At 31.6% G+C, this 27,234-nt stretch overlaps 1 protein-coding gene and 2 long non-coding RNA genes across 13 annotated transcripts; all 3 read right to left on the bottom strand.

The window, feature by feature from the left end:
- Positions 1–3,772: 3,772 nt before the first annotated feature.
- Positions 3,773–6,419, bottom strand: LOC110009510 (uncharacterized). Its single transcript, XR_002284407.3, has 2 exons — positions 5,484–6,419; positions 3,773–3,964 (listed from the first exon to the last, which is right to left on the bottom strand). It is a non-coding gene; the product is annotated as an uncharacterized LOC110009510 (long non-coding RNA).
- Positions 6,420–6,701: 282 nt separating this feature from the next.
- On the bottom strand, positions 6,702–13,199 carry LOC105634750 (uncharacterized). Of its 11 annotated transcripts, none has more exons than XM_089718389.1 (19): positions 12,981–13,199; positions 12,826–12,880; positions 12,706–12,716; positions 12,539–12,593; positions 12,421–12,431; positions 12,244–12,298; positions 12,133–12,143; positions 11,836–11,911; positions 11,700–11,722; positions 9,666–9,720; positions 9,561–9,571; positions 9,394–9,480; positions 9,285–9,295; positions 9,108–9,162; positions 8,989–9,002; positions 8,871–8,900; positions 8,703–8,778; positions 8,567–8,589; positions 6,702–6,951 (listed from the first exon to the last, which is right to left on the bottom strand). In XM_089718389.1, the coding sequence occupies exons 1-19, from the start codon at positions 12,986–12,988 to the stop codon at positions 6,878–6,880; spliced, it is 741 nt and encodes a 246-aa protein (XP_089574515.1). In that variant the 5' UTR covers positions 12,989–13,199; the 3' UTR covers positions 6,702–6,877. The 11 variants fall into 11 exon arrangements, 10 of the variants coding, with proteins under 10 accessions (XP_089574515.1, XP_089574520.1, XP_089574514.1 ...); XM_089718394.1 differs by having other exon boundaries at positions 9,394–9,448; XR_016319735.1 differs by having other exon boundaries at positions 6,838–6,951; positions 8,871–8,888; positions 9,394–9,448.
- Positions 13,200–21,462: 8,263 nt separating this feature from the next.
- LOC149498158 (uncharacterized) lies at positions 21,463–23,347 on the bottom strand. Its single transcript, XR_016319707.1, has 3 exons — positions 23,110–23,347; positions 22,383–22,464; positions 21,463–21,617 (listed from the first exon to the last, which is right to left on the bottom strand). It is a non-coding gene; the product is annotated as an uncharacterized LOC149498158 (long non-coding RNA).
- Between the last annotated feature and the right edge of the window lie 3,887 nt (positions 23,348–27,234).

The following is a 27,234-nucleotide window of genomic DNA, read 5'->3' as shown; positions in this document are numbered from 1 at the left end:
TTAAATATTAAAAAAATCTTAATATTTTAATAATTTTCACTTTTAAACAATAAAATAAAATATTTTAAAAGGAAAAAATATTAAAATTTAAATTGAAGATGATCATTTATTAAAAATTAAATTAAATTTAAATTTGAGATTAAATAATAATAAATTTATTTATTTATTTATGTATAAATATTTAACTCCAATGTAGAAATTTTTTATAATTTAATAAGAATATTATATATATATATATATATATATATATATATATATATATATATATATATATATATATATATAGAATAATGATTTGAAAAATAATTTTACAATTTAATTATATTATTATTATTATTTTGTTATAAGATTGTGCATCAATATACTTCTTAATTTTATTAACAATAATCATAAAAATAAAAATAACATATCTATTTATTTTTTAAATTTTAAAGTTTTATGCATTGTGGTATAGAACTATAAGCCAATATACTATTTTAGTATTTGATAAAATCTATTTAAGTATTGCTAAATAATTATAAACTCAAAATAAAAAATTATATACAAAAGTCAAAAATTCGGTTCAACCCAAGTCGACCAGGTCCAACCACGATCTAGTAATGATATCAGTTCAATTTCCGGTCTGGTTTTAAAAACATCGCTTCTCTTAAGGAAAAAAGTTGGAATTGTTGTACAACTCAAAATTTTGAACCTTGTTTTCTTAGTTGTTTGAAACACACATACCACTTTGCCTCTTTTAACTATTGTGCCTCATAATTTGTTCTCTTTTATTTAAATTCCGGCTTTGTCACTAACTCCATGCCAAATGAAATAACGTTATTATCACATTCAAAAAAAAAAAAAAAAAAAATTTATCATTTTATGCCAAGAATAATTTGTCAAACAATTTATTCAAATCAACTACGAAGCATAAGCCTGAATTCCATTATTTCATTAAATTTGAATGGCACATTTAAAGCTCTTATGCAATATTTGCGATTTATATGTGTTAACATACAATAATAAAATATATTAAAATAATAATATTAGATTCTTAAATAAACTTTAACTGACAAATAATATCAAATTCGTAACCTTATCTTGACACAATTATCCTGGGTCTAGTATATATACCCCAAATTTATTCAAGAGAGTGATTAATTCACAATTTACTATACTTTAAATTCTGAGAACTTAATAATTGATGCGATCAGCGTGGAATACACTTTCAAACCTTAAAAACTACCCACAATTTTTTATCGATTCTTATGGCTAACGATTCCTCTGAGTGCCTCCACATGGAAGATCAAGACAACACCCATAGCGAGGCTAATCGACAACCCACATTCGCCCCTCCATCAACCATGGAGCCTTAGGTAGCAGCTGCTCTAGCTCAAACTTATTCGCAATTCACCACCGTATTAAAGCGTCCTCTTGGAAGACCCTTCGCCTAGCGGCAAGCCAATACCATCCACCAGGCTGGTAAACCCTCGCCGCCAAGAATATAGCCTCCTTCAAACTTTGCCTAAGTGCTGAAGTCATTCAATATATGATCGATACTATGAGGTAGAATCGAAGGTAGACCCTTGTGCAACTATCCTCAATTCATCACAAGCGTGCCATCCAGGAAAATCTTGTATGATCTAATAGACCTAAAAAGAGAAGATGGTGAGACGTTGAGACAATATGTCTCTAGATTCCAAAGAATGGCGATGCAGATTGAGAACCTGAATGATGAAGTGACCATTAGTGCCATGGTGAAGAATTGCAAATATAGCAAGCTATTCGAGAGTTTGAGTATAGACCCTCCTCCTTATGGCATAGGCTCACAAATGTACAAAGTTGGATGAAGCCTACGAAGCTCAACATTAAAGATGGCATGAGGAAGAAAATCCTAAGCATATAAGACACCCTTCTCCAATCAAGAGATGTTCACCCAAGAGAAGATCGCCTCTCCGGCATCCACGAGCTAGCTACATTGTTAGAGCATCCCATTTAAGAGAAGATAGATCACAACAAGACCAAGAGATCACCCCCTTGAACAAGCGCTTAAGGGCGAACTCACCAAATGGGAGGTGGAGCCGGAAAGATATCTGACCTAGGGTGATGAACTACCCCAGACATGAAATTCAGAAATCTGAAGAGGGCATATTGTATTTTCACCCAATAAGATGTAAAGTAACTTTATATTTAAATAATAAAAAGAACTCAGGTTTTTAATGTATCATGCCTTGTAAGGGTAAGAAAGACATGATGCATTAAGTTTTTCCTAAAGGACCTTATTTAGAAACTTTTCAATGTTTGTTTTAGTTCTCCAGTTCGGACCTAAGCGGTCCTTTAACTAAGTCCATCAGTTCAAACATACACAATTCTCCAATTCGGACCCAAGCGGTCCTTTAGCTAAGTCCATCAGTTCGGACATACATGCTTCTCCAGTTCGGACTCAGCGGTCCTTTATCTAAGTCCATTAGCTAGGACATACATAGCTCGCTCAGACAGCCTAAGTGGTCATTCTCACTAAGTCTATTAACTTGGACATATGTAGCTCGCTTAGATGACCTAAGCGGTCCTTCTCACTAAGTCCACTAGCTCGGACATATATAGTTTGCCCAGATAACCTAAGCGATCCTTCTCACTAAGTCCACTAGCTCGGACATAAACAGTTCGCCAGATGACCTAAGCGGTCTTTCTCAATAAGTCCACTAGCTCGGACATACATGGCTGGCCTAGATGACCTAAGTTGTCCTTCTCACTAAGTCCACTAGCTCGGACATACATAGTTCGTCCAAATGACCTAAGCGGTCCTTTTCACTAAGTCCATTAGATTGGACATGTGTAGTTCGCCATCTAACCTAAGCTATCTTCTAACCAAGTCCATCAGTTCGGACATACTCGGCTCTCCAATTCGGACTTAAAGCGGTCCATAACCAAGTCCATCAGTTCGAACATACTTAGCTCTTCAGTTTAGACTTAAGTGGTCCATAACCAAGTCCAAAAGTTCAGACTTACTCAGTCCTCTAGTTTGGACTTAAGCAGTCCTCTAGTTCGGCTCGGACGTAGGCAGTCCTCCAGTTCGACTCTAACTTAAGCAGTCCTCCAGTTGAACCTGGACTTAAGCAGTCCTCCAGTTCAGCCTGGACTTAAGCAATCCTCCAATTAGGCTCGAACTTAAGTAATCTTTCAGTTTGGAAGTTCAACTAGGACTTAAGTAGTCCTCCAATTTGGCTTTGACTTAAGCAGTCCTTCAGTTAAAACGCTCCTCTTAGCCCATAAAATTTCAAGTTAAAGCAGCTTAAACAAGTTCACACTTAGAGATGATAAGCAGAACCTCGCTTTGACAATTTACATACACCACTCGCAATGGAAAACACTTTATCGGAAACACTTAGAAATTGAAATTACGCCAATATTCAATATCATACAAAAAGGATAAATAAAAGAGCTATTGATTACATAAACTGATAAGAAGTGACTCTTAAGGTTCTCCTTAAACAGACAAATCATCACCCTGTTTCTCCCAAACAAAACCACCGCTGAACTGATAAGAACAGGCTAGGAACTCCATGCTCAAAAAATATCTATAATAATTAGTAATCAGAGTATAAAAAATAAAGTATACACATATAATATAAATATAGACAACAAATGTCACAACCCATCTCCGCGAGCCGGACCGGCACTAGGACATGGGTGGGCTTAAGGCCCTTGAAGCCCGTAGTAAGCCTATATTAGTTAAACTCATATTCTGTTCATAAATGTGGCTTCATACCCAATAATTTATTTCACCAATATATATCAAAAATACAATCCATATTATTAATATATGTGCTATTGTTATCCAGTTACAATCCATTTGGAATACAATTGCAGAACTTCATAATCTACAGTCCTTAACATTTACATGGCTAACACAACTATTAACAAGTTTCTAGTTCCGATATTTCAACTCAGTCGGGTCCATAGGACTCTCGTTTCTTCCTATTACCTGAAAAAAAAAATAAAAGGCAAGGGTGAGCACCAAACTTAATGAGTAGGGTTAGATAAATCTCTCACCACACAATCACACAAATGCTATAATAAATCAATTTAGTCCTCTGACTAGTCATATGATCATGCAATTTGTCACACAAATGGCAATACAACAGCAATCACAATCATTATCATCTTCATATAAACACATCACATGGAAATTAGTCAGTGGCGTCACCGAAACCCCAATGAGCCGTCCTCCCACATGGCCCATCCTCTCATAATGTGTACACTAGGGAGCCGATCCCCCATACATGGCCGACCGGTCTAATCCTCACTTGACCAGCCCTCTCATTGTTTTTCCATTCTCTCTTTTCTTTTCCATACCAACAGGAGGCCACCCTGTGGTTTCCATATTAACCATATCATATCATCAGGTGCACACGGAGCGCCGATCTTCCATACGGCCAACGGTCTCGTAGACCGCCCTCACAAACCCATAGTGATCCACTCCATCCCAATTCCACACAAACAAGGCACAGCTATATCACAACACATGTAATCAAGCAATTTTAATCGCAACAATAGTGCAGCACAATATAGCAAGTTAAGAAATGCATGATAACATTTAGCCATGAATGCATGAAGGCAAAGATGCAGGCGGATGATGCGAATTATCTAACACTACTCGCAGTTTTTTATTGTCCTTTAAAGAACTATCGTTACTACTGCACGCTTCCAGCATTTGTCTTCACATTTCGGAACTTTATAAATATCTAAAATAAAAAGAAAATTCTAAATAAGTTATAAGTTGAGAAATATATTTCACATTCATTTATTAGTTTTGGTTACTAGTCGCTTAATTAACTTATCAAACTAAACTATATATATATATATATATATATATATATATATATATATATGATGTTCATTTATTTATTCTCATTTACAACTTTTAATAAAACTTCTAGTTATTTGGTAAGTAATATTTTATAATGATACTAATAATAATAATATTGTTATTACTAGGAATAATAATAATAATACTAATAATAATGATAATAATACTACAAGTTCTAGTTGTTACTACCTATTAAAGATATAACTAATTTAATTCTTTATTAAGTGTTTTGCAAAAAATTCGGCAGCATTTTATCTATAAACTGTACTATCCAAATTATCATATATCGTACAAATCCATACACAGCCCATCCATCGGGCAAATTCATATCAATTGATCCATCCGCCATAACCATTATTCTCAATCAAGCTAAATTTCCTTAATATAATTAATTATTTTATAATTATTTACTTGTTTACACCGTAAATTAAAATTATTCCTAACACTATTTATTAAAGTTCCTACAATTAACTTTCATAATTATTAGTTAGGAATTCTTATTTCAATTTCTACCTTATTATTAATGTTCATGAACTATATTTAACAATATTTAATTTAATTCACTTAAGTACTCAATTAATTCATTAATTCGGGATTTATTCAAAAAAATTACGAATTAAGCTTTAGAGTATACCGATTGAAAATCGGAGGACAAATCCACAATCCACGAGAGCAGAGGAAAAATCTGTCTCTTGGTGCCTCGCCGGACCGCCACCGTCACCGCCGTGCACGGTGGCCGGAAAGTCGGTCTTGCATATAAAATTGCAAGGTTACCACCACCCGACTCGAATTTTTGTGAGGAGTCCAAATCTACCATCAGTTTGATGAGCCAGTGGCTCGTTTGGACGGAACAAGCCCGACAGCCAGCAAGGAAGCCACCGATCATGGTGGTTTCACCAATCTTCACCAGAAATTCAATCTAGTAGAGAGGAAGAGTTCGCACGGAGGAGATGAAGCAATCGGCGCTGTTCCTTCAAGCTGCAACCGTCGCAAACGACGTGGATTGCCAGATCTTCATCGCGCGACGCTAAGTTCCAGTCGCGACCTCCTTCGATTCTGGCCTCTGTTCTGCGAAACGACACCACCAGCGAGCTCCTCTCGTCGAGAAGATGAAGATAGAGGGCTTGGTTGCCGGAGTCCGTGGCCCGTCAACGAAAAACACAGTGAAGCAAGGGAGGGGGTGCTGTCCCGCGAAAGGAAGAAGAAGAAGAAGAAGGAAAAGAAGAGAGAAAAGAAAGAAAATTGGGCTTCTAGACCATTCCGGTTCAATTCGAACCGGTTTGGTCTAATTCAATAATTTGGCTCGGCTCTTGATCAATTTGCAGATTTTTCACTTGATTTTTGGATATTCGTATGTTTTTCGAAAAATTGAATTGATTTCTGAGTCCGGTTCGATTTATTTTGATTATTTTAGTAAGTTCCATAACATTTCCTCCATTTACTCACTACTAAAAAAAAAAAATATTAATAGTAATGACATTTGATTTTGGAATAAATAATTTATATAGTAGCTACATACATATACATACATTTATAATTGGGCTCGAATTGAGATTGTATTACATATACAGCCAACAGTTTAAAATTTCCGATTTTTGATTTAATAAAAATTCGAAAGTTTCGAAAATAAAAATTCGAGGTATTTCAATAAAATAGACAAATGCTACATTTGACATAAAATGACCAAATAACTAGTGGGGACTACTGCTAACATACAATAAAAAAATATATTAAAATAATAATAATAGACTCCTAAATAAACTCTAACTAGCAAATAATATAGGATTCGTAATCCTTACCCTGACACAATTATCCTGGGTCTAGTATATATACTCCAAATTTACTCAAGAGATGGGTTAATTCATAATTTACTACACTTAAAATGCTGAGCACTTAACAATACGCAAAGGAAAAAATAATAAGCAATTAAATTACATGAATAATTTCCAAAGTTGACCAATCAGAAGAGAGTTCACTTGCAACCTTGATGAAAAAAAATGATGAACCGAATAAATTTAAAAATAATAATTATGGTTGTCTAGTAGCAAGTAAAAAAGCCAAAAATAAATCGTTGAAGGAAACTTTATTTCTTGTCCATATACCTGCAAATCCAAAGTACAAAAACAAGAACCAACTATAAAAATTAGCGATTAATAATAAAGAAAAAGATAATTAATAGACTGTTATAGTTAAATATATTTACGTTATACTTGTTATTTGTACTCATTGATTTTTACACGTTGCAATTAAATGTAATTTAATATATATATATAAATTTTATTAAAATTTTTGTTGTAAATTATAATATTATAATATTTTATATTATTAAAAATCTGAGTGCATTCACAAAATACAAAAAGGATATTTTATGAAATAACTTATATATACACACACGCATTTTATCTTAATTTATATCGTCATTTTTCTAAAATTCATTATAATTATAATATGTCCTCATAAGTATGTTTCAACATATATAGATACATTGATATAACAATAAAATATTACTTATATTTTAAAATTAAAATTTTTAATTATTCATAATTATACACATACACATGTTCATTTTATTTAAAAATAAATTTTAAAAGTAAAAATTTAAAAATTTTTAAAGTTTAATCCTGCATATTCTATTTGAAAATTATTATAAAAAAATACACTTTTTTTCTTTTTTATCTCTCTCCTACATAAAATATTTTAAATTATAATAAAAATAGAATCAAATATTTAAAAATAAATTTAAAAAATAAAATATAAAAAAATTTAAAATGTATCATCATTATATATATTTATTAAAAAATAATATGTTCATACTACTTTTTTTTAAAAGAAAATATCATGTGTTATATTAAATATCCAACCACATTACATTTGAGAAAATAAATTTATTTTGGTATTAAAAACTCTTAAATTATTTTTTCATATTTTTTCCTTATATATTTGAAATATTTATATTTTTTTATATAATAATATTTACGCAAATGTTAAAAGAAAAAGTTTGATATTTTTTATATTTGAACATACTTTGATATTGCATTAAAATAAATAATTACATTTATTATAGAAATTAAAGTTTAAACAAATACATTCGGATACCATTAAATATAAATATGATTGTTGATTAATTTAGCAATTAATTCATTATGAAATTGAGAAACAATCAAATCAAATGCACTAGAGAATCAAATATCTATCTTAAATGATATCTTTTAAATTATAATCAAAATAAAATCAAATATTTAAAAAATAAATTAAAAAAATAAAATATAAAACTTTTCAAATGTATCATTATCATATATATTTGCTAAGATATGAATTAAAAAAAAAGGTAAAACTTAATTTTTAAATAGTTGATTATCTATATATATTTATTTAAAAAATAATTTTAATAAATTATATCCAATTAATTAATAGAATATAATTTTTAATTGGACTAGGCAAAACCACGGTTTTAAAACCACCAGTTTAAATTTTGAAATCACCGAATCCGGTTATATAAAAGTTGAAATTAAAATCGAACAGCTTTTAGATGGTTTCTAAGATAGTTTTAAAACCGCTGGTTTTCATATTTTTTTTTAACTGAAATTAAACCATATATTTTAAACTTTTGAAAATATTTTTAAAGATCTGTAGATTGAATAAATAATAATAATAACTATTGCTACTAAAAAAAAAATAAATTAATTTAATAATTGAAGGAGAGTAGATAGAGCTTACTTCGAAGTGTCTTGTCTATGTACCTGCAAATCCCAAATAAAAAGACAAGAACCCAGTGTCATAATTAGCAATTATTAATATCAATAAAAAGAAAATGTGGTTAATTAAATATATTAACATCATTAATGGTACGTACTTCTCGAGACCCGTGGGCTCCCGTGAGCCACTCATATTGAGCGGCTTTAATTGCAGGGTTTGCGAGGGACATAATCCTGCAAATCCCAAATAAAAGAACATGAACCACTTAAATACATTTGACATCATTAACAACGATTACTTCTTGATATTTGATGGCTGCCCTTACTTATCAATGTTGAACTGCCTGGGTTGATTGCTTCGTGAGCGAGAACGAGGATTAGTATTTTTAAACCCTGTTTTTGAAGGCAACAATAAACAAATGAAGGAGAGTGAAGAGAGCTTACTACTGTCCAGGATGCTGCAATCCCAAATACAAAAACAAGAACCAACTATAAAAATTAGCAATTTATACAAAAAAAAAAAAAAAAAAAAAGAAGAAAGAAATAAAATCTTGACTAGTTACCTGTATTGTGGGTTTCCTGCTCTGGTCATGTTCATTTGGTAGGATTGACAAATTCCTGCAAATTCCAAAATACAAAAACAACAACGAACAATAATGGTTAGATAAATAAATTAACATCGTTTACTTCACTTACTTCTTAACATAAAAAATCGTTGTAGGAAAGTGGAAAGAGTTTACTGTCCAAGAAGCTGCAAATCCCAAATATTAAAATAACAAACAAATATAAAATTAGCAATTAATACCTAAAAAAAAAAAGTAAAAGAAGAAGAAAATCTTGATTAGTTACCTGTACAGTGGGCGTCCTATCCTGGTCATGTTTAACTGGCAGGATTGAAAAATTCCTTCGAATCCCAAATACAAAAACAAGAAACAACTATAATGATCAGTTAAATATATTAGCATCATTTACTTCTTGACATAACAAATGATTGAAAGAGAGTGGAGCGAGCTTACCGTCCATGAAGCTGGAAATCCCAAATACGAAAAGGAAGAACCAACTATAAAACATTAGCAAATAATAATAATAATAATAATAATAACAACACGATGATTAGTTACCTGCACGGAAGGCGTCCTTTCCTGGTCATGTTGAACGAAGCTGTTATAAGAACTCCTGCAAATCCCAAAAAATAAGAACAAAAAGAACCATAATATTACACACTTTTCAATAATAATATCAATAATTTTTAGGGTCTTTAGATTTTATCCGCAAAATATCAACTTGACATATAGTTGACATGATTTTTGAAACAATAATTTTTATAAATTTCAACTTTTAATGAGTTTTTAATTGATTTAATTTTGCAAGTTACAGTATTCAATAAAATAAATTTCAAAATTAGAGTGTTTAATATGTGTAATTTTATAAGTTAAATTGTTTAATAGGTCAAAGTAAAAGTTGATAGTGCTATAAAGTTAAAGTAACAAAGTTCGAGGGTGAATATATGTATTTGGCCAAATAACAAGCAAGAATTAATAAGGGTTATGAAAAATAAGATAAATTTAATAAGGATATAGTACAAAATTTAAGGATTAACTATAATGCAAAAAAGAAAAATGGATTATATTTTGAAACAAAAAAAAAAAGAAAGATGAACTATTTTTTTGGAACGGAAGGAGTAAATAATAACTCTGTACATGAGAAATTAATCGTTGCACATTCTGTTCTATTCTTTCTTGACGAACATTGCACATTGTTTTGACGTATATTGCACATTGTTCATTTTTTACTTGTTATTTTATTCATTTGTATTTTTTAATATTAAATATTGATTATCATTTTTCCCTTATAATACTTAGATTTTATAATGTTAAAATAAAATTTCATACCAGAATAATATGAATATAATGATTAATTAATCAAACAATAGTGTTATTATATATACCTATACAATTTAGTTCAATTTATATTACTATTTATTTAAAATTCATTATTGCTATATATATTCTGCAGTATCTCTTATAAATACGTTTCAACATATGTGTGTCTGTGTGTGTGCACGCATGCATGTGTTTAAACATGAAATTAACATCAATAGCAAATTTACTTTCTACCTTAAAAAAAAAAAAAATATAGCATGGTTTATTGTCTATGCACATATATCTGTTAAATTATAGATATCAAACCTCATTAAAGGAAAAAGATATGAAGAATATAATATGGAAAATACTTTTTAACAAATTAACAATTATCTTTAAACATAGATTGACTAATTAGTTAATTATGTAACAAGTACATTAATCATAATCAAAACCTTTTAAAAAGAAAAAGCAATTATTTCTAAAATTTGCAAAAAAAGAAAAAATAAAATCCAAAGAAAAGATAGTATCAAGTCGACATTTATAAAATTTCTCTTTATTTCAACGTTGTACATAGACATATAGATATAATAATAAAATATTACATATGTTTCTGAAATTAAAATTTTAAAAGGCTTTAATTATATATATTCTATTTGAAAATTTATTTCTAAAAAATATATCTAATCAAATCATATAAACATAAACTTTTTTAAAAAAAAATCATACAAACATAAAGGAAAACATTTTCTTTCTTTATATCTCTCTTAAATGATATCTTTTAAATTATAATCAAAATAGAATCAAATATTTAAAAAAATAAATTTGAAAAACAAAATATAAAACTTTTTAAATGTATCATTATCATATATATTTATTAAAATATGAATTAAAAAAAGGTAAAACTTAATTTTTAAATTGTTGATTATCTATATGTATTTATTTAAAAAATAAATTATGTCCAATGAACTAATAAAATATAATTTTTAATTGGACTAAGCATGACCACGATTTTAAAACCACCGGTTTAGGTTTTAAAACCATCGATTCCGATTATATAAAAGTTGAAACTGGAACTGAACCGCTTTTAAACGGTTTCTAAAATAGTTTTAAAACCGTCGGTTTTCGTTTTTTTTTTTTCTGATTTTGAACCGAAATTAAATAATATATTTTAAACTTTTGAAAATATTTTTAAGGATTTGTAGATTGAATAAATAATAATAATAACTATTGCTACTAAAAAAAAAAAACTAAATTAATTTAATAATTGAAGGAGAGTAGATTAGAGCTTACTTCGAAGTGTCGTGTCTATGTACCTGAAAATCCCAAATAAAAAGACAAGAACCCAATGTAACAATTAGCAATTATAAATATCAATAAAAAGAAAATGTGGTTAATTAAATATATTAACATCATTAATGGTACTTACTTCTCGAGACCTAAGGGCCCTCATGAGCCGCTCATGTTGAACGGTTGTAATTGCAGGGTTTGCGGGGGACGTGTTCCTGCAAATCCCAAATAAAAGAACATGGACCAACTATATTATACTTAAATATATTTAACATCATTAACAACGATTACTTCTTGATATTTGATGGCTGCCCTTACTTATCCATGTTGAACAGCATGGATTGATTGCTTCGTGAGCGAGAACGAGGATTAGTATTTTTAAACCCTGTTTTTGCGGGCAAAAATAAACAAATGAAGGAGAGTGAAGAGAGCTTACTGTCCATGAAGCTGCAATTCCAAATACAAAAACAAGAACCAACTATAAAAATTAGCAATTAATACAAAAAAAAAAAAAAAAAGAAAGAGAGAGAAAATCTTGACTAGTTACCTGTATTGTGGGTTTCCTGTTCTGGTCATGTTGAATTGGTCGGATTGACAAATTCCTGCAAATTCCAAAATACAAAAACAACAACGAACAATAATGGTTAGATAAATAAATTAACATCATTTACTTCACTTACTTCTTAACATAACAAATCGTTGTAGGAGAGTGGAAAGAGTTTACTGTCCAAGGAGCTGCAAATCCCAAATATTAAAATAACAAACAAATATAAAATTAGCAATTAATACCAAAAAAAAAAAAAAAAAAAAAGTAAAAGAAGAAGAAAATCTTGATTAGCTACCTGTACAGTGTGTGTCCTATCCTGGTCATGTTTAACTGGCGGGGTTGAAAAATTCCTTCGAATCCCAAATACAAAAACAAGAAACAACTATAATGATCAGTCAAATATATTAGCATCATTTACTTCTTGACATAACAAATGATTGAAAGAGAGTGGAGAGAGCTTACTGTCCAAGAAGCTGGAAATCCCAAATACGAAAAGCAAGAACCAAATAGATAAAATTAGCAAATAATAATAATAATAATAATAATAATAATAACAATAACAACAACACGATGATTAGTTACCTGCACGGAAGGCGTCCTGTCCTGGTCATGTTGAACGAAGCTGTTATACAAATTCCTGCAAATCCCAAAAAATAAGAACAAAAAGAACCATAATGATCGCTTAAATATATTAACATCGTTAACGGCACTTCTTCACATCTGGTGGTTGTTCTGACCTGATCATCTTGAAATGGCTTAGGTTGATTCTTTGCGAGCGGGGACAAGGGTTATAGTTTTTGAAAGCTGCTTGAAGGCGATATCAAATAGTTAAAGAAGGCGGAGAGAAGTTACTCTGAAGTTTCGTCTCCGTGTACCTGCAAATCCAAATATGAAAACGAGGACAAACTTAAGAACCACAACGTCAGATTTCGATTCGTTTTCCACCGAATAACGTGTCTTAGATTAAATTACTAAAAGAATTTCAAGTTCATACCTACCTACCTGGTGAAATTAAACTAGCAAGTTGATGACTATGACTCAATAATAATTAAAATATAATAAAAGCTAACCACATAACCATTCATGTCAGAAAAAGAAAAAAAAAAAAAAATTGCCAAGCGAGGATCCACTACAAGAAAAACGCCATTTTGCAACCGACAAATCGGTCGCAAAATGGCTAATATCGTTCGCAAATTTACTTTTGCGACCGAACTGAGACCGACATATTTCTGTCGCAAAATACGTGGTCGCAAATATTTTTTGCGACCGATATAATCGGTCGCAAATTTGCGACCGATTATATCAGTCGCAAAAAAATTTATCGGTCGCAATTGTTGGTCGTGGTTTAATTTGAAATTCAGTCGCTAATATGGTCGCAGGAAAAACGGTCGCAAATGTTTTAAATTGGTCGCAAATCGGTCGCAAAATGTTAATTTAAAATTGTAAATTTCGGTATCAAATCGGTCGCAAATCGGTCGCAAAATTAAAAAAAATTAAATATTATTATAAAACCAAAATTTTTCCGCACCTGTGAAAATTGACATATATACATATATATCACACACGCAATTCAATAACAATGTAAAATTGTAATTTTTATTGTGCTGAACAAATTAAAATATCAAAATACAAATAAAAAACTAAAAAGGTCCAAAATCAAATCTATGCTGCTGCTCATCTGCAGGATCCGATGTCAGATCGCCGGGAGGAGTACCTGCTGGATGTGATGTAGCGCCAGGAGGGGTGACCAAGGTATCGTCTGCAGCATCGGGATCAGGAGCAGGAAGTGGCTGCTGTTGAGACGTCAAAACATGTCGGTCTGTAGCAGGTGCAGGATCAGAAGAAGAAGTACCAGCACGGGCTTACCTGAAATGCTGTCCAAACGGTGGCGAACGGCGTAGACGAGTGACCGGAGCGTCGGTGGCGGCGTCACAGGGGCTGGAGCGTTCTCAGGAGGGGCTGGAGCGGCGCTGCGGACGGAGGAGAGGAGAGGAGAAGGAGAAGAGAGAAAGAAGAAGAAAGGAAAAGAAGAGGGCGAGTTTAAAGCCCTAACCTTTGCGACCGATATGTCGGTCGCAAAGGCAATTAAAATCGGTCGCAATTTTTAATTGTCCGACGTCGTTTTACTACGCGAGAATTTGCGACCGATTGGCGACTGAAATAGTCGGTCGCAAAAAATCGGTCGCAATGTTATCTCAATTCGGTCTCAGAATTTATCCCTTTTTTTTACGCGCGCATTTTTGCGATAGAAACTCTGTTAGTCGTAAAGCGGTCGCAAACTCGGTCGCAAATGAGTAGTAATTCAGTCGCAAATGGAAAGGCAAACTCGCGGGAGTTTTCGGAGCTAAAATCTGCGACTGTTTGCAAATGAGTCGCAAATCGGTCTCAATATTGCGACCGATTTTTGTCGGTCGCAAAAATCGGTCGCAATTTGGCATTTTTTTTGTAGTGGGAAGCGAATAGCAACAGTTCAAAAACAAACAATACAAAATTTGAGCCATTATTGTCAAGCTTTGGCGAATTAAACTCAACTCAAAATTAATCAACTGAATTGAATTATATATGTTTTTAAATTACTATAATCAAACATTAAATTATATTTCTAATAGATATAAAATTAAAACTTTTATTTGGTCATTTTAAATCTTTTAAATTACAATTAAATATTACATATTTTTTATTTTAAATTTTAATCCTTTTTAATTTTTCTTTATCTCTTTCCTAATTAAAATTATATATTTTTCATTTTTTGTATCTCTCTTCTTATTAAAAATCTTTAAATTGTAATCGAATATTAAAATCAAGTTTTAAATATATATTTTTATTATAATTAGATACATAAATTAAAATTTCTAATTGTCCATTTCAAAATATTTTAAATTATGATCAAATATTATATATAACTCTTTAAATTACTTTTTAAATTTTTTTTATTTTCGTTATCTCTCGACTAATTAAAATCTTTTAAATTGTAATCAAAATATTATATGTATATTGTTAAATTGAAAATTTTTTATTGTCTATTTTATATCTTTTAAATTATAATTATATATATTTTTTAAGAAATTAATTTTTTAAATATTCTCCCCTCTTTCTTATCACTCTCATAATTAATATCTTTCAAATTCTAACCAAATATTACAGTCACATATTTGATTTGATTTGAGGATCGTAGGTGTTGGAATGCTCCGATGGTTAATGGTTCTGAGGATCTTAGAGTTTCTGATTTGATTTGTGAGGATCGTAGGTGTTGGAATGCTCCTTTGATTTATGCCTTATTTAATCCAGTTGAGGCTAGCTCTATTTTAGCCTTTCCACTCTGTTCAAAGATTTTAGAGGACAGACTAGTTTAGCATTGGAATAGAAAGGGGTTTTATGATGTTAAATCTGGTTATCATGTTATTGCTGATGAGTTGTTGTAGAATCATTTTCTTAGCAATCAAGGTTTCTGGAATAAGCTTTCGAAACTTAGGTTGCCTCCAAGGGTCATTAATTTTATTTGCATGCTGCCAGAGATATTCTCCCCTCTAGAGATAGGTTGAACCAAAGAGGAGTGGTTGTTTTCAATGCTTGTGATTTTTGTGGTGTTAGTGAGTCTTCCTTCCTTTCACTTGTGTTATGTTTTAAATCAGCTAGATGTTTGGAATTATGTGGCTTGACACTTCACTTGACAGCATGTTCTGATTTTATTTTCTGGTTACAATCTATCATGAAAACCGTGGATTTTGAAAAAATTGCTGAAATTTGCGTCCTTCTATGGTTTAATTGGTTCCAGTGAAATGAGTTTTTATTTAAGAGCACTAATTTATCTCCAGAAATTATTTGTTCTAAATCCCAACATTTCTTAGATGATTGGAGGGCACGAGTGGGCTTGTGTGCCTGCAGATGCTGCTGTTCTGCAACTGGTAGATGGCAGCCTCCTAAAGTTACTGTCTTGAAATGCAATGTGGATTCCTCTGTTTTTGCTGATATGAGGTCTACTAGTTTTGGGGCAGTTTTGCGGGATAGCGATCGAAGCTTTGTGGTTGGTATTTCAGGCATATGCTATGGCCTTCGTTCTCCTAGGATGGCTGAGTTGGTTGGCATAAGGGAGGTTCTATCGTGGTTAAAAGACCAAAGGCTGGGCCCAGTTGTGCTTGAAGTTGATGCCAAAGAAATTTATGATGCTTTTAGTTTTCTATAGCTGATATTTTTGAGTTTGGGTTGTTAATTGAAGATTGTAAGGCTATGAGTATTAGTGCTAACATTATTAATGTTTTGTTTGGGGAAAAGGCAAGTTAATAGAGCTGCCCATGCTATGGCACATGTAGCTCGTCATTTACTAGCCTGAAGGTTTGAAGCTTTCCTCTCACTTAGTTTTGCTATTGCTACTGCTACTGATTTAGCAGTTGCTTAATAAAGTTTTCTTATATTCTTCAAAAAAAAAAAAAAAAATATTACAGTCAAATATAATATATATTTTTAAATTAAATATTTTTAATTGCCTTTTAAAATCTCTTAAAATTATAATCAAATATTATATATACTTTTAAATTTAAATTTTTAATAATTTTTCCTCTTTCTTATCTCTCTCCGAATTAAAATCTTTAAATTTATAATTCAATATTACAGTCAGTGTTTAAAGATATCTCAAGATATCTCAGATTTAAGTGTTAGATTAAGACTCTATTAAATTTTAAAAGATTTTAAAATTTCAATGGTATTCAATTTAGATTTTTTTAGAGTCTATTAAAATCTTGTGATATTCAATTCACTTTTATAAAATCCATAAAAATCTGATGGTATTCAATTATGACTTTTTAAAACTCCATACAAATTTGACAGTATTCAAAAAATTACTGATTTTGAATGATTTTATAAAATTATTAATTTTTTTGGATTTTAAGATTCTAGGTATGAATAAAAGAGCCATTCACAGATTCAAACTCTATCCCAAAGATTTCAAAAATTTTTTAGAATCTAACAGAGTCTTATCCAATACCTCTTAATAAGGATGAAGCAGAGTAGGTACCCGTGAATTTTAAACTACCTGTATAGGTATCAGTTTAAAATTTTACTACTCTATCCATTTTAAACCCATTTAAATACTCATTTAAGTACTCATATCATTTAATTACTCATAGTCAAACCCGTTTAAATTTTACTACCTATATATGTCCAAAACTCGTTTAAAATGCCTCTTAAACAGTAGGGTGTGAATAATGAATATGATCATTCTCTGCATTGATAAGGGCTAAAATAATGGGATTCTATTCCCCCCCCTGGGTTTCTATTCCCCCCCCCCCCCCCCCCAATAAATGGCACAATCATAAGTTGACTAGCACTAAGATTAAGGAAAGAATCAATGTAATTATATAAATGTTCAATAGCTGTATTCTTTTCTGCTGTATATATAGTTGTATCTATGAAGAGAAAAGGTACATCAGATTCAGAATTTCTCTTATTTGTATTCTAATATTGCTTATCTTTAACATGGTATCAGAGCCTAGACTCTAGATCTTGTTTATTTTGATAATCATTTTCAGATTTGTTCAGCATTCAGGCTTCGTCAAATTGTTTCATATATCGAGACACCAATTTTTTGCTTGGTTTGTGAAGAATAAGTTTTGTAAGGTGTGATCCAAACCTTGAACTCTATTTACTTATTGTTTTCTTATTGAAATGGAGTCTGAAAAATCAGATAGCAGATTAGTTAAGTTTAATGGTCAAATCTATGCTATTTGTGAATTTCATTTCCAAATCTATGTCGAAGGGAAAGATTTGTCTGGAATTCTTGATGGTTCATTTTCACAACCTAAAGAAGAAAAAGAAAAGAGTCAATGAAAATTAAAAATGCTAGAGTCATGAGTTGGATCCTAAATTCTGTTGAAATGGATTTGCTTTGAATCTTAGACCTTTTAAGGCAGCTAGTGAGTTGTGGATGCATCTACATAAGGTGTATTCTCAAACAAATGAAGCTAGAGAATATGAGATAGAATATGAAATAGGAAAAATCAATCAAGAGGGAAGGGATATCAAATCTTTTTATGGGAGATTATTAAAATTATGGACTAAGCAAGATCTTATGTCAGTTAATTTTGTGGATAAAGAGACTTAAGTTGAACTAAAGAACGAGAGAGATAGAGGCAAAATCATGCAAGTTCTTATGAAACTCAAACTTGAATTTGAAAATGCTAGAGCCAATATCATCAATAGAGGTATTAAGGACCTTGACACAGTCCTAGCTGAACTTATTCGTGAAGAAACCAGATTGAATACCTTGACTTTATTAGATGCTAAACCTCACTCATCAGATACTGCATTTCTTGCATCTCATAGTATGTATCAACCCAAAAAAATCTGATGAACGTGGCATTATTCAATGTAAACATTGTAATGAAGTTGGACATACACAAGCTCATTGCAAGAAACAGAATTTTTGTAATTATTGCAAGCTGTCAGATCATATAATTTTAGGGTGTTGGATATCGCAAAGGAATAAGCAAAATCAGTTTGGGAATAAACAGAATCAGTGAAATTTCTCAAACTCCGAAAAGCTACTGAAAATTCTATTTCGCATGAAGACATTCAAGAATTAATCCACACTTCATTACAATCAACTCTACCAGCTGCAATATCCTTTGCTTTCTCTGCTATTGGCTTATCAGGTAAAGGAATTAAAACCTCAACTTGGTTTATTGATTCGACAGCCTTTAATCATATGACTGGTCAAAAACCTATATTTCCTCACCTTAAATCATATCCTTCAAACCATTTTATTGTGACAGTTAATGGAAACCAATTACCTATTAAAGGAGTTGGTACTGTCAAATTAAAAGACAAAAATGGCCAAGCTTTATCACTCCCAAATACACTTTATGTTCCAAATATAGTTGCAAACTTAACTTCTGTGGGTCAGTTAGTTGATCGAAATTGTTCACTTCATTTCTCTCCAAATGGTTGTGATGTGCAGGACCTTCAAACAGTGAAGATAATCGGGAAAGCTCATAAGTAAGGCCTTTTGTTCCAACTTGCTGTTGATTCAACAATATTGCCTTCATTATGTTTTTCAGTCTCCTCATCAGAAAAAGAATCTTCTTCATATGAACTTTTAGTGGCTTTGGCATTGTCATCTAGGACACCCTCATTCTAGAAGACTAGAGCATATGCTTAAATTTCATCTTCTTCCAAATAAAGTGTCTTTAAATTCCTTGAATTTTGATAAAAATTGTGAGAGTTGTGTTTGCTGTAAAGCACCCAAATTGCCATTATCTTCTGGCAATTCTAGTGTTAAGTCACCTTTTAATTTGGTACATAGTGACTATGGGCCCCATCACCTGTGAATTCAAGATTAGGTTATAAATTTTTTGTTTTGTTTGTTGATCATTATACTAGGTTCACTTGGGTTTATTTTTTGCATGCAAAATCTAAATTGACTAATGTTGTCAAAATGTTTATCACCATGGTAGAAACACAATTTGGTAAAATTATAAAGAAATTTCTACCCTGGGGGAGAATATCGTTCATCTACTCTTAACTCTTTTTTTTTTAGGAAAAACGTATTTTGATAAAACAATCATGTCCATAAACATTAGAACAAAATGGAACTATTGAGCGAAAGCACTGACATGTTGTAGAAATTGCTAGAACCTTTCTACATGATTCACATGTACCATCTCATTTTTGGATAGAGGTTATTCACACATCTATATATTTGATTAACCAACAACCGACAACAATACAGATAATAATGGATAAGGTACCTGTAGGTATCCACTACTGAACCTGTTTAATATAACGGTTAACGAGCAGTGGGTATCCAAATGTTTATACATGTACTCTACCTGTATCCATTATATGTAGTAATTTCACTACCCATATCCATTACGAATAGTAATTTCACTATCCATATCCGTTCCAAATCCATTTATAACTACTAATATCCTCTTTAAATGGATCCGAGCGGTGCGAGTACCCTAAAATACTTGTACCACTTCCATCCCCACCTTTAAGGTGTAAAACAATGTGTTAATTATTAGGATTAGTTTTGAATTAATTCATGTACTGAAAATTTGATATTTTGATAAAAATTAATATTAATTTTCAGAATTAATTTGATTTTTTTTCAAAATTTTTATGGATTGATTTCAATTAAATAATGGTTTAATAAAATAAAAAAATTGAAAAAGCTTTGAAATAGTCGAAGAACTAAAGAATACAATCTGCCATTATTGTGGCCGAACTGCTAGGCTCCGTGAGCCACAAGCGACGGGCCGTGCGTTGGGCTTGTCTCTAGGGGTGAGCAAATCGCAGATATAACCGAAATCCAAAACCGGACCTAGAAATTTTGGTTTGGTTTGGCTACCAATAGATTAATTTTGGTTTGGATTGGTTAGTTATAAATACTAATTTAGTTTTTCGATTATGGTGCAGTTAAACTGAAATAAACCTCGGTTAATCCAGATTAACTAGATTAGTACCTAAGATATTTTTTTATCTCAGATTTTTTTTTTTTTTGTATCAAAACATTGCATTTTTATCCTATATTAAAATAAAACCAAGAGTGCAAACAATATTTGTGTAGTTTTTGTGACATGTGACAATAATATGGTATAACTTTTGAGATTACTGACAAAGAGGATCATATTTAATTGGTTAATAACTGTAATTTTGTAACTGAAAGTTTAATGAATACTTCTTTTAATGTTAATCATATTAATTATTATTTGGATAGTTGAATTTAGATATGACTACTTTTGTAATTTTTGTTGGACACCTGTGACTTGTTGCATTAATGAATTAATTTTATTATTTATTTATTTATTTATTCTATGCAATTGTCTATAAATTTATAAGCATATATATACAATTGCTTTAAGAGTGCAAATTGCAAATCTGGATATAGGAACACATATATTGAAAAATTTTGGATTTGGATTTGGATATTTTCTCGTAATTGATTTGGATTAACCAACTAAACATACTAATTTGGTTATTTAGATAGTTGCGGTTTTTTGTAATAAAACCGCACACTATTGGGTTCTATAACTTTCGGTTTTATATTAAATATGGTTTGAATTTGTCACAACCCATTTCCATGGACCGGACCGGCACTAGGACCTGGGTGGGTTTAAGGCCCCCGAAGCCCGTAGTAAGCCTATATTATGCAAACTTCATTTCCTATTCATAACTGTGGATGCAAGCCAAATAATTTATTTCAATTATGCACCACTAATACAGTTCATATATTTAATATAGACTTTTATTATTCATTTACAACCCAACTGGAATACAATTGCGGAACTCTACCTTTACATTTACATCGTCATTTCTATCATTAACAGTCTTCTATAATTAATATCTCAACTCCATAAGATTTTTCTTTCTTCTATTACCTGAAAAAGATAGGTAGGCAGGGGTGAGCGCCAAACTTAATGAGTAGGGTTAGATAACCCTCTCACCCCACACAATCACACAAATGCTAAAATATTTTAATTTGGTAACTCATTCAGTTATATGATCATGCAGATTATCACACAAATGGCAATACAACAGCAATCACAATTATTATCACCTTCATATAATCACATCACGTGGAAATTAGTCAGTGGAGTCACCGAACCCCCGATGAGCCGTCCTCTCACATGTGCACCAGGGAGCCGATCCCCCATACTGGTCGACCGGTCTAATCCTCACTTGACCAGCCCTCTCATTGTTTTTCTATCCTCTCTTTTCTTTTTCATACCAACAGGAGGCAACCCGGTGGTCTCCATCCAATCTAGATCATCAAGCGCTCACAACAGGAGGCCACCCTGCGGGCTGCGATCAAATCTAGACTGTCCGGTGCGTAATGACGAGAAGCCAACCCGTGGTTAACGGTAACGGTAACGGTAGGTGCACACGGGGGCGCCGATCTCCCATTTACCCGGCTAACAGTAATCATATTGGATCCATATAACGGTACGGTCTCACAGTCCCATGGTGACCCACTTCATCCCAATTCCACACAAACAAATCACAACAATATCACATTCACAGATAATCAAGCAATATTTAATATCAACAAATAGTGCATCACAATATGCCAATAATGCATGATAACATTTAGCCGTGAATGCATGAATGTAGGCGGATGAGGCGAATTATCTAACACTACTCACAGTTCTTTATTGTCCTTTAAAAGGACTGCCTTTTTAGCCACATGCTTCCAGCTTTTTTCCTCGCATTTTGTATTTTATAAACCTTTAAAATAAACAAGAAAATTCTAAATAAGAATTTTAATTCAAAAACTTATATTTCACATTCGTTTATTTATTTTGGCTACCAGTCATTTAATTCACTTGTTATATAGCATATATATTTAGGTTCTCTCATTTATATAAATAACTATTCTAATTTATAACCTTTAGATAAAATCTCTAATTATTCGGTGAGAAATATTGTATAATGATAATTCTAATATTGTATAATATTTCTTAATACTTCAAATTTTTGTCGTCACTACTTCTTAAGAATATAACTAATTTAATTCTTCATTAAGTGTTTTATTAAAAATTTGGCAACATTTTCTCTATATTTCACATTCTGTCTCTTGAAGTCTCGCCGGAGTCTCGCCGGCCGGTCACCGGACCGCCGCCGCCGCCACCGTGCACGGTGGCAGGAAAATTTAACCTTCACCAAAATTGACAAACAATACATCATTTTATTCGTTTCGATGAGAGGATCACTAATATGTGTTCAAATCAAGGTGGGTGTGAACCAGTTGGCCGGAAATTAATCGGAAAGGTTCGGTGATACCCATTTTGGGTTTTCCGATTCCGGCTATTACAGTCGACGAGGAGGCCATCAAATTAAAGAGGAAGAAGAGAGGAGTCATTTGGTACTCACCTTGCGCCCTTGGCTTGCCTGAAACGGCGTGAATCGCCGGAAAAAGTTGTCCCAAACTTCAAGCTCTTCCCCTTCAAAATAGACACAATTTCAGTTCAAATCTAAGCTATAATCTTCTTCCTCGCGTTGAGTAGATGTTTTTAGAGTATTCATTTGTCGAATTTGGTGGCCGGAGGAAGGAGATCGAAGGAGAGGAAGGAGGAGGAAGAGGAGGAGGCCACGCTACTGGAGAAGGAGAAGGAAGAAAAGAAAAGAAAAGGAAAAAGAAAGAAAAAAGAAAAAAGAAAAGAAAAGAAGTGGGCCAGTCCGGTTCGATTCGAACCGGTTCGGTCCGATTCAGTGATTTGGTCTCATTTCGTTTGTTTTTCGAGTTTTCCAATCGATTTTCGGATCCTTCGCGTGGTTCTCGACAAATTAAACTGATTTTTAGGTCCAATTTGATTTATTTTGATTGTTTAGTCCAGTTCCGTAATATTTTCTCAATTTATTCAATAATCATAAAATATTAATAGCAAAGATATCTAATTTTAGGCTGATTAATTTATATAGTAATTACACCTATATATGAACACATTTATAATCGATTAGCAATTGGTGTTCCATTTTTATTTTCATCGAAATTTTAAGTATTACCCAAATGAAAATTCCGAATAATATATTTTTGGGCTTGGGCCCAATTCATAATTTAGGCCCAGATCAAAATTACTCAGCACTTAAGCCCATACAGTCACAAATTAAGATTTTTGATTTATTAAAAATTCAAAAGTTTCGAAAATAAAAATTCGGGGTATTACAGAATTAGATAATGGATTTATGAAATTCGGCTATATTCAGATTGAGTTATTCGATTCGGATTGATTCGGATTAACCGAATGCCCATCCCTACTTGTCTCGATGTGTGCACCGCCTCCTTGCGCGAGCTCTAGCAGTTGGTGTAGGTCCTAGCTAACGGTGGTTGCTTATTTTCGATTTTAAACACACACACACACACACACACACCTGCAATTTTCCAACGAGATGGTCGTCGTTCAGTCAAGGAACGAGAAGCCTGTGATCTTTTAACCACATCATGACTATTCTAGGAGCACAGGATGGCCACCGGGGACACTAGCCATTGCAGGTCTTTCATTATCATCGGCGGTAAGGTTTCAATGAAAATAAAATAAACGATTTTGGAGAAGATGACACATTTTACTTTTTGGTCCCACATTATTTTTCAATTTTTCAATTGGGCTCCTAAACCTTTTAATTTGTTCAATTAAGTCCTGAAATTAATTTTTATTAGATATATAAAAGTCATTGTAATTCCATCAAAGTAAATTAAAACTTATAAAAAAACGTTCCAAAAATTTCATAAAACTCTATGTAGAATTCTAGTGGAATCTGTGGAAATCTTAGGAAATTCTTCAATTCCATCAAACTCAACGATTCTTTTAAATCTTACACAATCCTAATCCAATACACTTCCCAAAAATATTTTAGTAAATCCTATTATTTCCCATTCCCACATTATTTATATATAGGATAGATTATAAATTATAGATTTCTCAATTAAGAAAATACATTTGATTTGTTTATTCCAAACATTCAAAAGCTCTAATGCATTTTGGTTCTTGTAATTTGAGACATATACATCTACAAGTTTCACAACATCTTGTTTATTGTATGCCGCTTTTAAGTGGTCAGACTCAGGAATGTCATTTTCTGGTAGAAGAAACAGAAAATTAAGAAGACAGCCACCGAACTTTTACCATGATTTATGCCACCAGCAAGACTTCAAGAACCAGCAGTCAACAATTTGTATGAACCCGACAACCTAAAAAATTAATGCCACTGACTGGTCGAGGATTTGTCTTTTCTGGAGCTTAAATTAAATTACTAAAATAATTTTCAAGTTCATACCTACTCGATGAAATTAAATTAGCACGTTGATGACCAAGACCTCAATAATAACAAAAATAAATAAGCTAATCATATAATCATTCTAGTTAGGGGTGAACAATTCTCCGTTTCTAATCAAGAATCGAACCAAATCGACTCATTTTGATCAAATTTAGATAGTTATTTTAAAAATTCAGTTATCGACTCTTTGTATGCATAAAAACGTGGAGTTTTCGGTTTTTGGTTTGGTGACTCCATATAACTAACTGAATCTATTTTTAAACCCAAACTATTTCATTTAATTTTGAATAACCGAATCAAATCGATTTAATTCGGTTTGAATCAGTTACTATACCATTCATTTTCAGATTCAGTAACCATAAAAATATATTAGGACATCCAAAACTGAGCTAATTCAGTTTGATTAACTGAATATCAAACTGAATGCTTGCTCTAATTCTAGTAAAAAAAAGTATCAAAAACAAACCTAAACAAGGAAGCGAACATCAATAATTCAAAGACAAACGATATAAATTTGAAACCATTATTGTCAAGCTTTGGCGAATCAAACTCAATTTAAAATTATTTTACCAAAATCAATTAAGTTTGGTAGTTTTTTTTTTTACTAATCATTGGGGGTGTGCGTAGGACTATAAGAATACTGACTATTACCCAAAAACCATCTTGAAGTTTTCATCCCAAAAAAGTCTGATATTAATTTAATAGTCTAGTCCTAAATTCCATCTCAAAAGTAATTATTGGTTGCATGAGACTGATTCTTTGACTAAAATCAATCTGTACTGAACCGAGTTTCGTCTCATCTTTGTCTCTTCCCTAGGAATGAAAGTGATCAAGTGGGGCGGGTACTCAAAAATTTTGAACTATCCATATTCGTGTCCATTTAGAATTTACTATTTATTGTTCTAAACCCATATAAATATTTGTTTAAGTACCCATTTAAATACTCGTTTAAAATTTTATTATCCATATATGTCTCAAACTCGTTTAAATGGATAAGATATCCATAAATTTTAAAATATCCAAATATGAACTTATTAAAGTATGTCTTTACTAATAAATGAGTCGGGTACTTGAGAGTACCCATGACCAAACCCGTTTGATATAAAAAAAAAGCGGGTAGCGGATATCCCGAAAAATATACTCGTATCCTACCAGTATCCATTGCAGGTAATAATTTCACAATCTGTTCTCATCCCAAACCTGTTTATGACTACCCTACCCTCATTAAACGGATCGGAGTGAGACGGATACTCTAAAATACATGTTCCACTTTCATCCCTACCCATCCCAAAAATCGAGTATTGTCACCCATTTTTTCTTTAAAATTTAAGGCGTCTCTTTTTTTTTTGTGAATTTCAAATTATATCCATAAAAATTATTTAATCCTCTTTATTTATATTTATTTATGACACCAGTTACTTGTTAAACAACAATAATATGAATTCTCAAAAAGAAAATAATAATATTAAAAATAATAATAATATGCATTTTTTCTAAATATAAAATGAATCAATTAATTAAATATATCAATATAGATTGTTGTTTTGTATAGTAAGTGTTAAGTAAATCTATCTGAATAAAATTTTTCTATTAAATAAAAAATGAAAAGATTAATCAATATAAGAGAAAACATTAACTATAATTAATTTGATTACTAAATAATTGGTTATACTTAATGCTATCATTATGTATTGTTGATGTTGTTTTTAAACTAATTTATAATCTATACTTACTTGATTTAATAGTAAAAGAATAAATTAATAAAATGGAGTGTTATTTCTAGCCTCATTTCGAAGATTCGAGAATGGCCACACATGAAGCAGAAATGAAGCAGTAAACAAAATAATGATTGAATGAATTAATGAAGAGAAGGTCACCCTAGCCCCTTAAAGGGATTCTAGGGTGACCACACATTTTCCAATCAAAAGCAATGAAAGAAATGTAACCAAGTAAAAATGTAGAAAGCAAGAACACACAACAAGGGGAATATTGCCTCTAGTCTACTTATAGAGAATCTAGGGCAATCTCATATCTCTCATCCAAGCACATAAAGCATGTAAAGTAAGTAAAGAAGAAAAGGAAAAAGAGGGAGGAGAGAAGTTTGTGGATTTGGTTCACAACTCAAGTTTAATAATCGAGTTTGCCTACTTATCCCATTGAGTAGATATCTTTATCAAGTAGTTCTCCCCACTATGAAAGAGAGAAAAGTTGATTGATTATTGT

Source organism: Jatropha curcas, chromosome 2 (genome assembly GCF_041381405.1).
Source record: "Jatropha curcas cultivar XTBG-Jc1 chromosome 2, XTBG_Jcur_1.0, whole genome shotgun sequence".
NCBI classification, from domain to species: Eukaryota; Viridiplantae; Streptophyta; class Magnoliopsida; order Malpighiales; family Euphorbiaceae; genus Jatropha; species Jatropha curcas.
The sequence above is the reverse complement of the archived record's forward strand: the minus strand, read 5'-3'. Positions and strand labels throughout refer to the sequence as shown.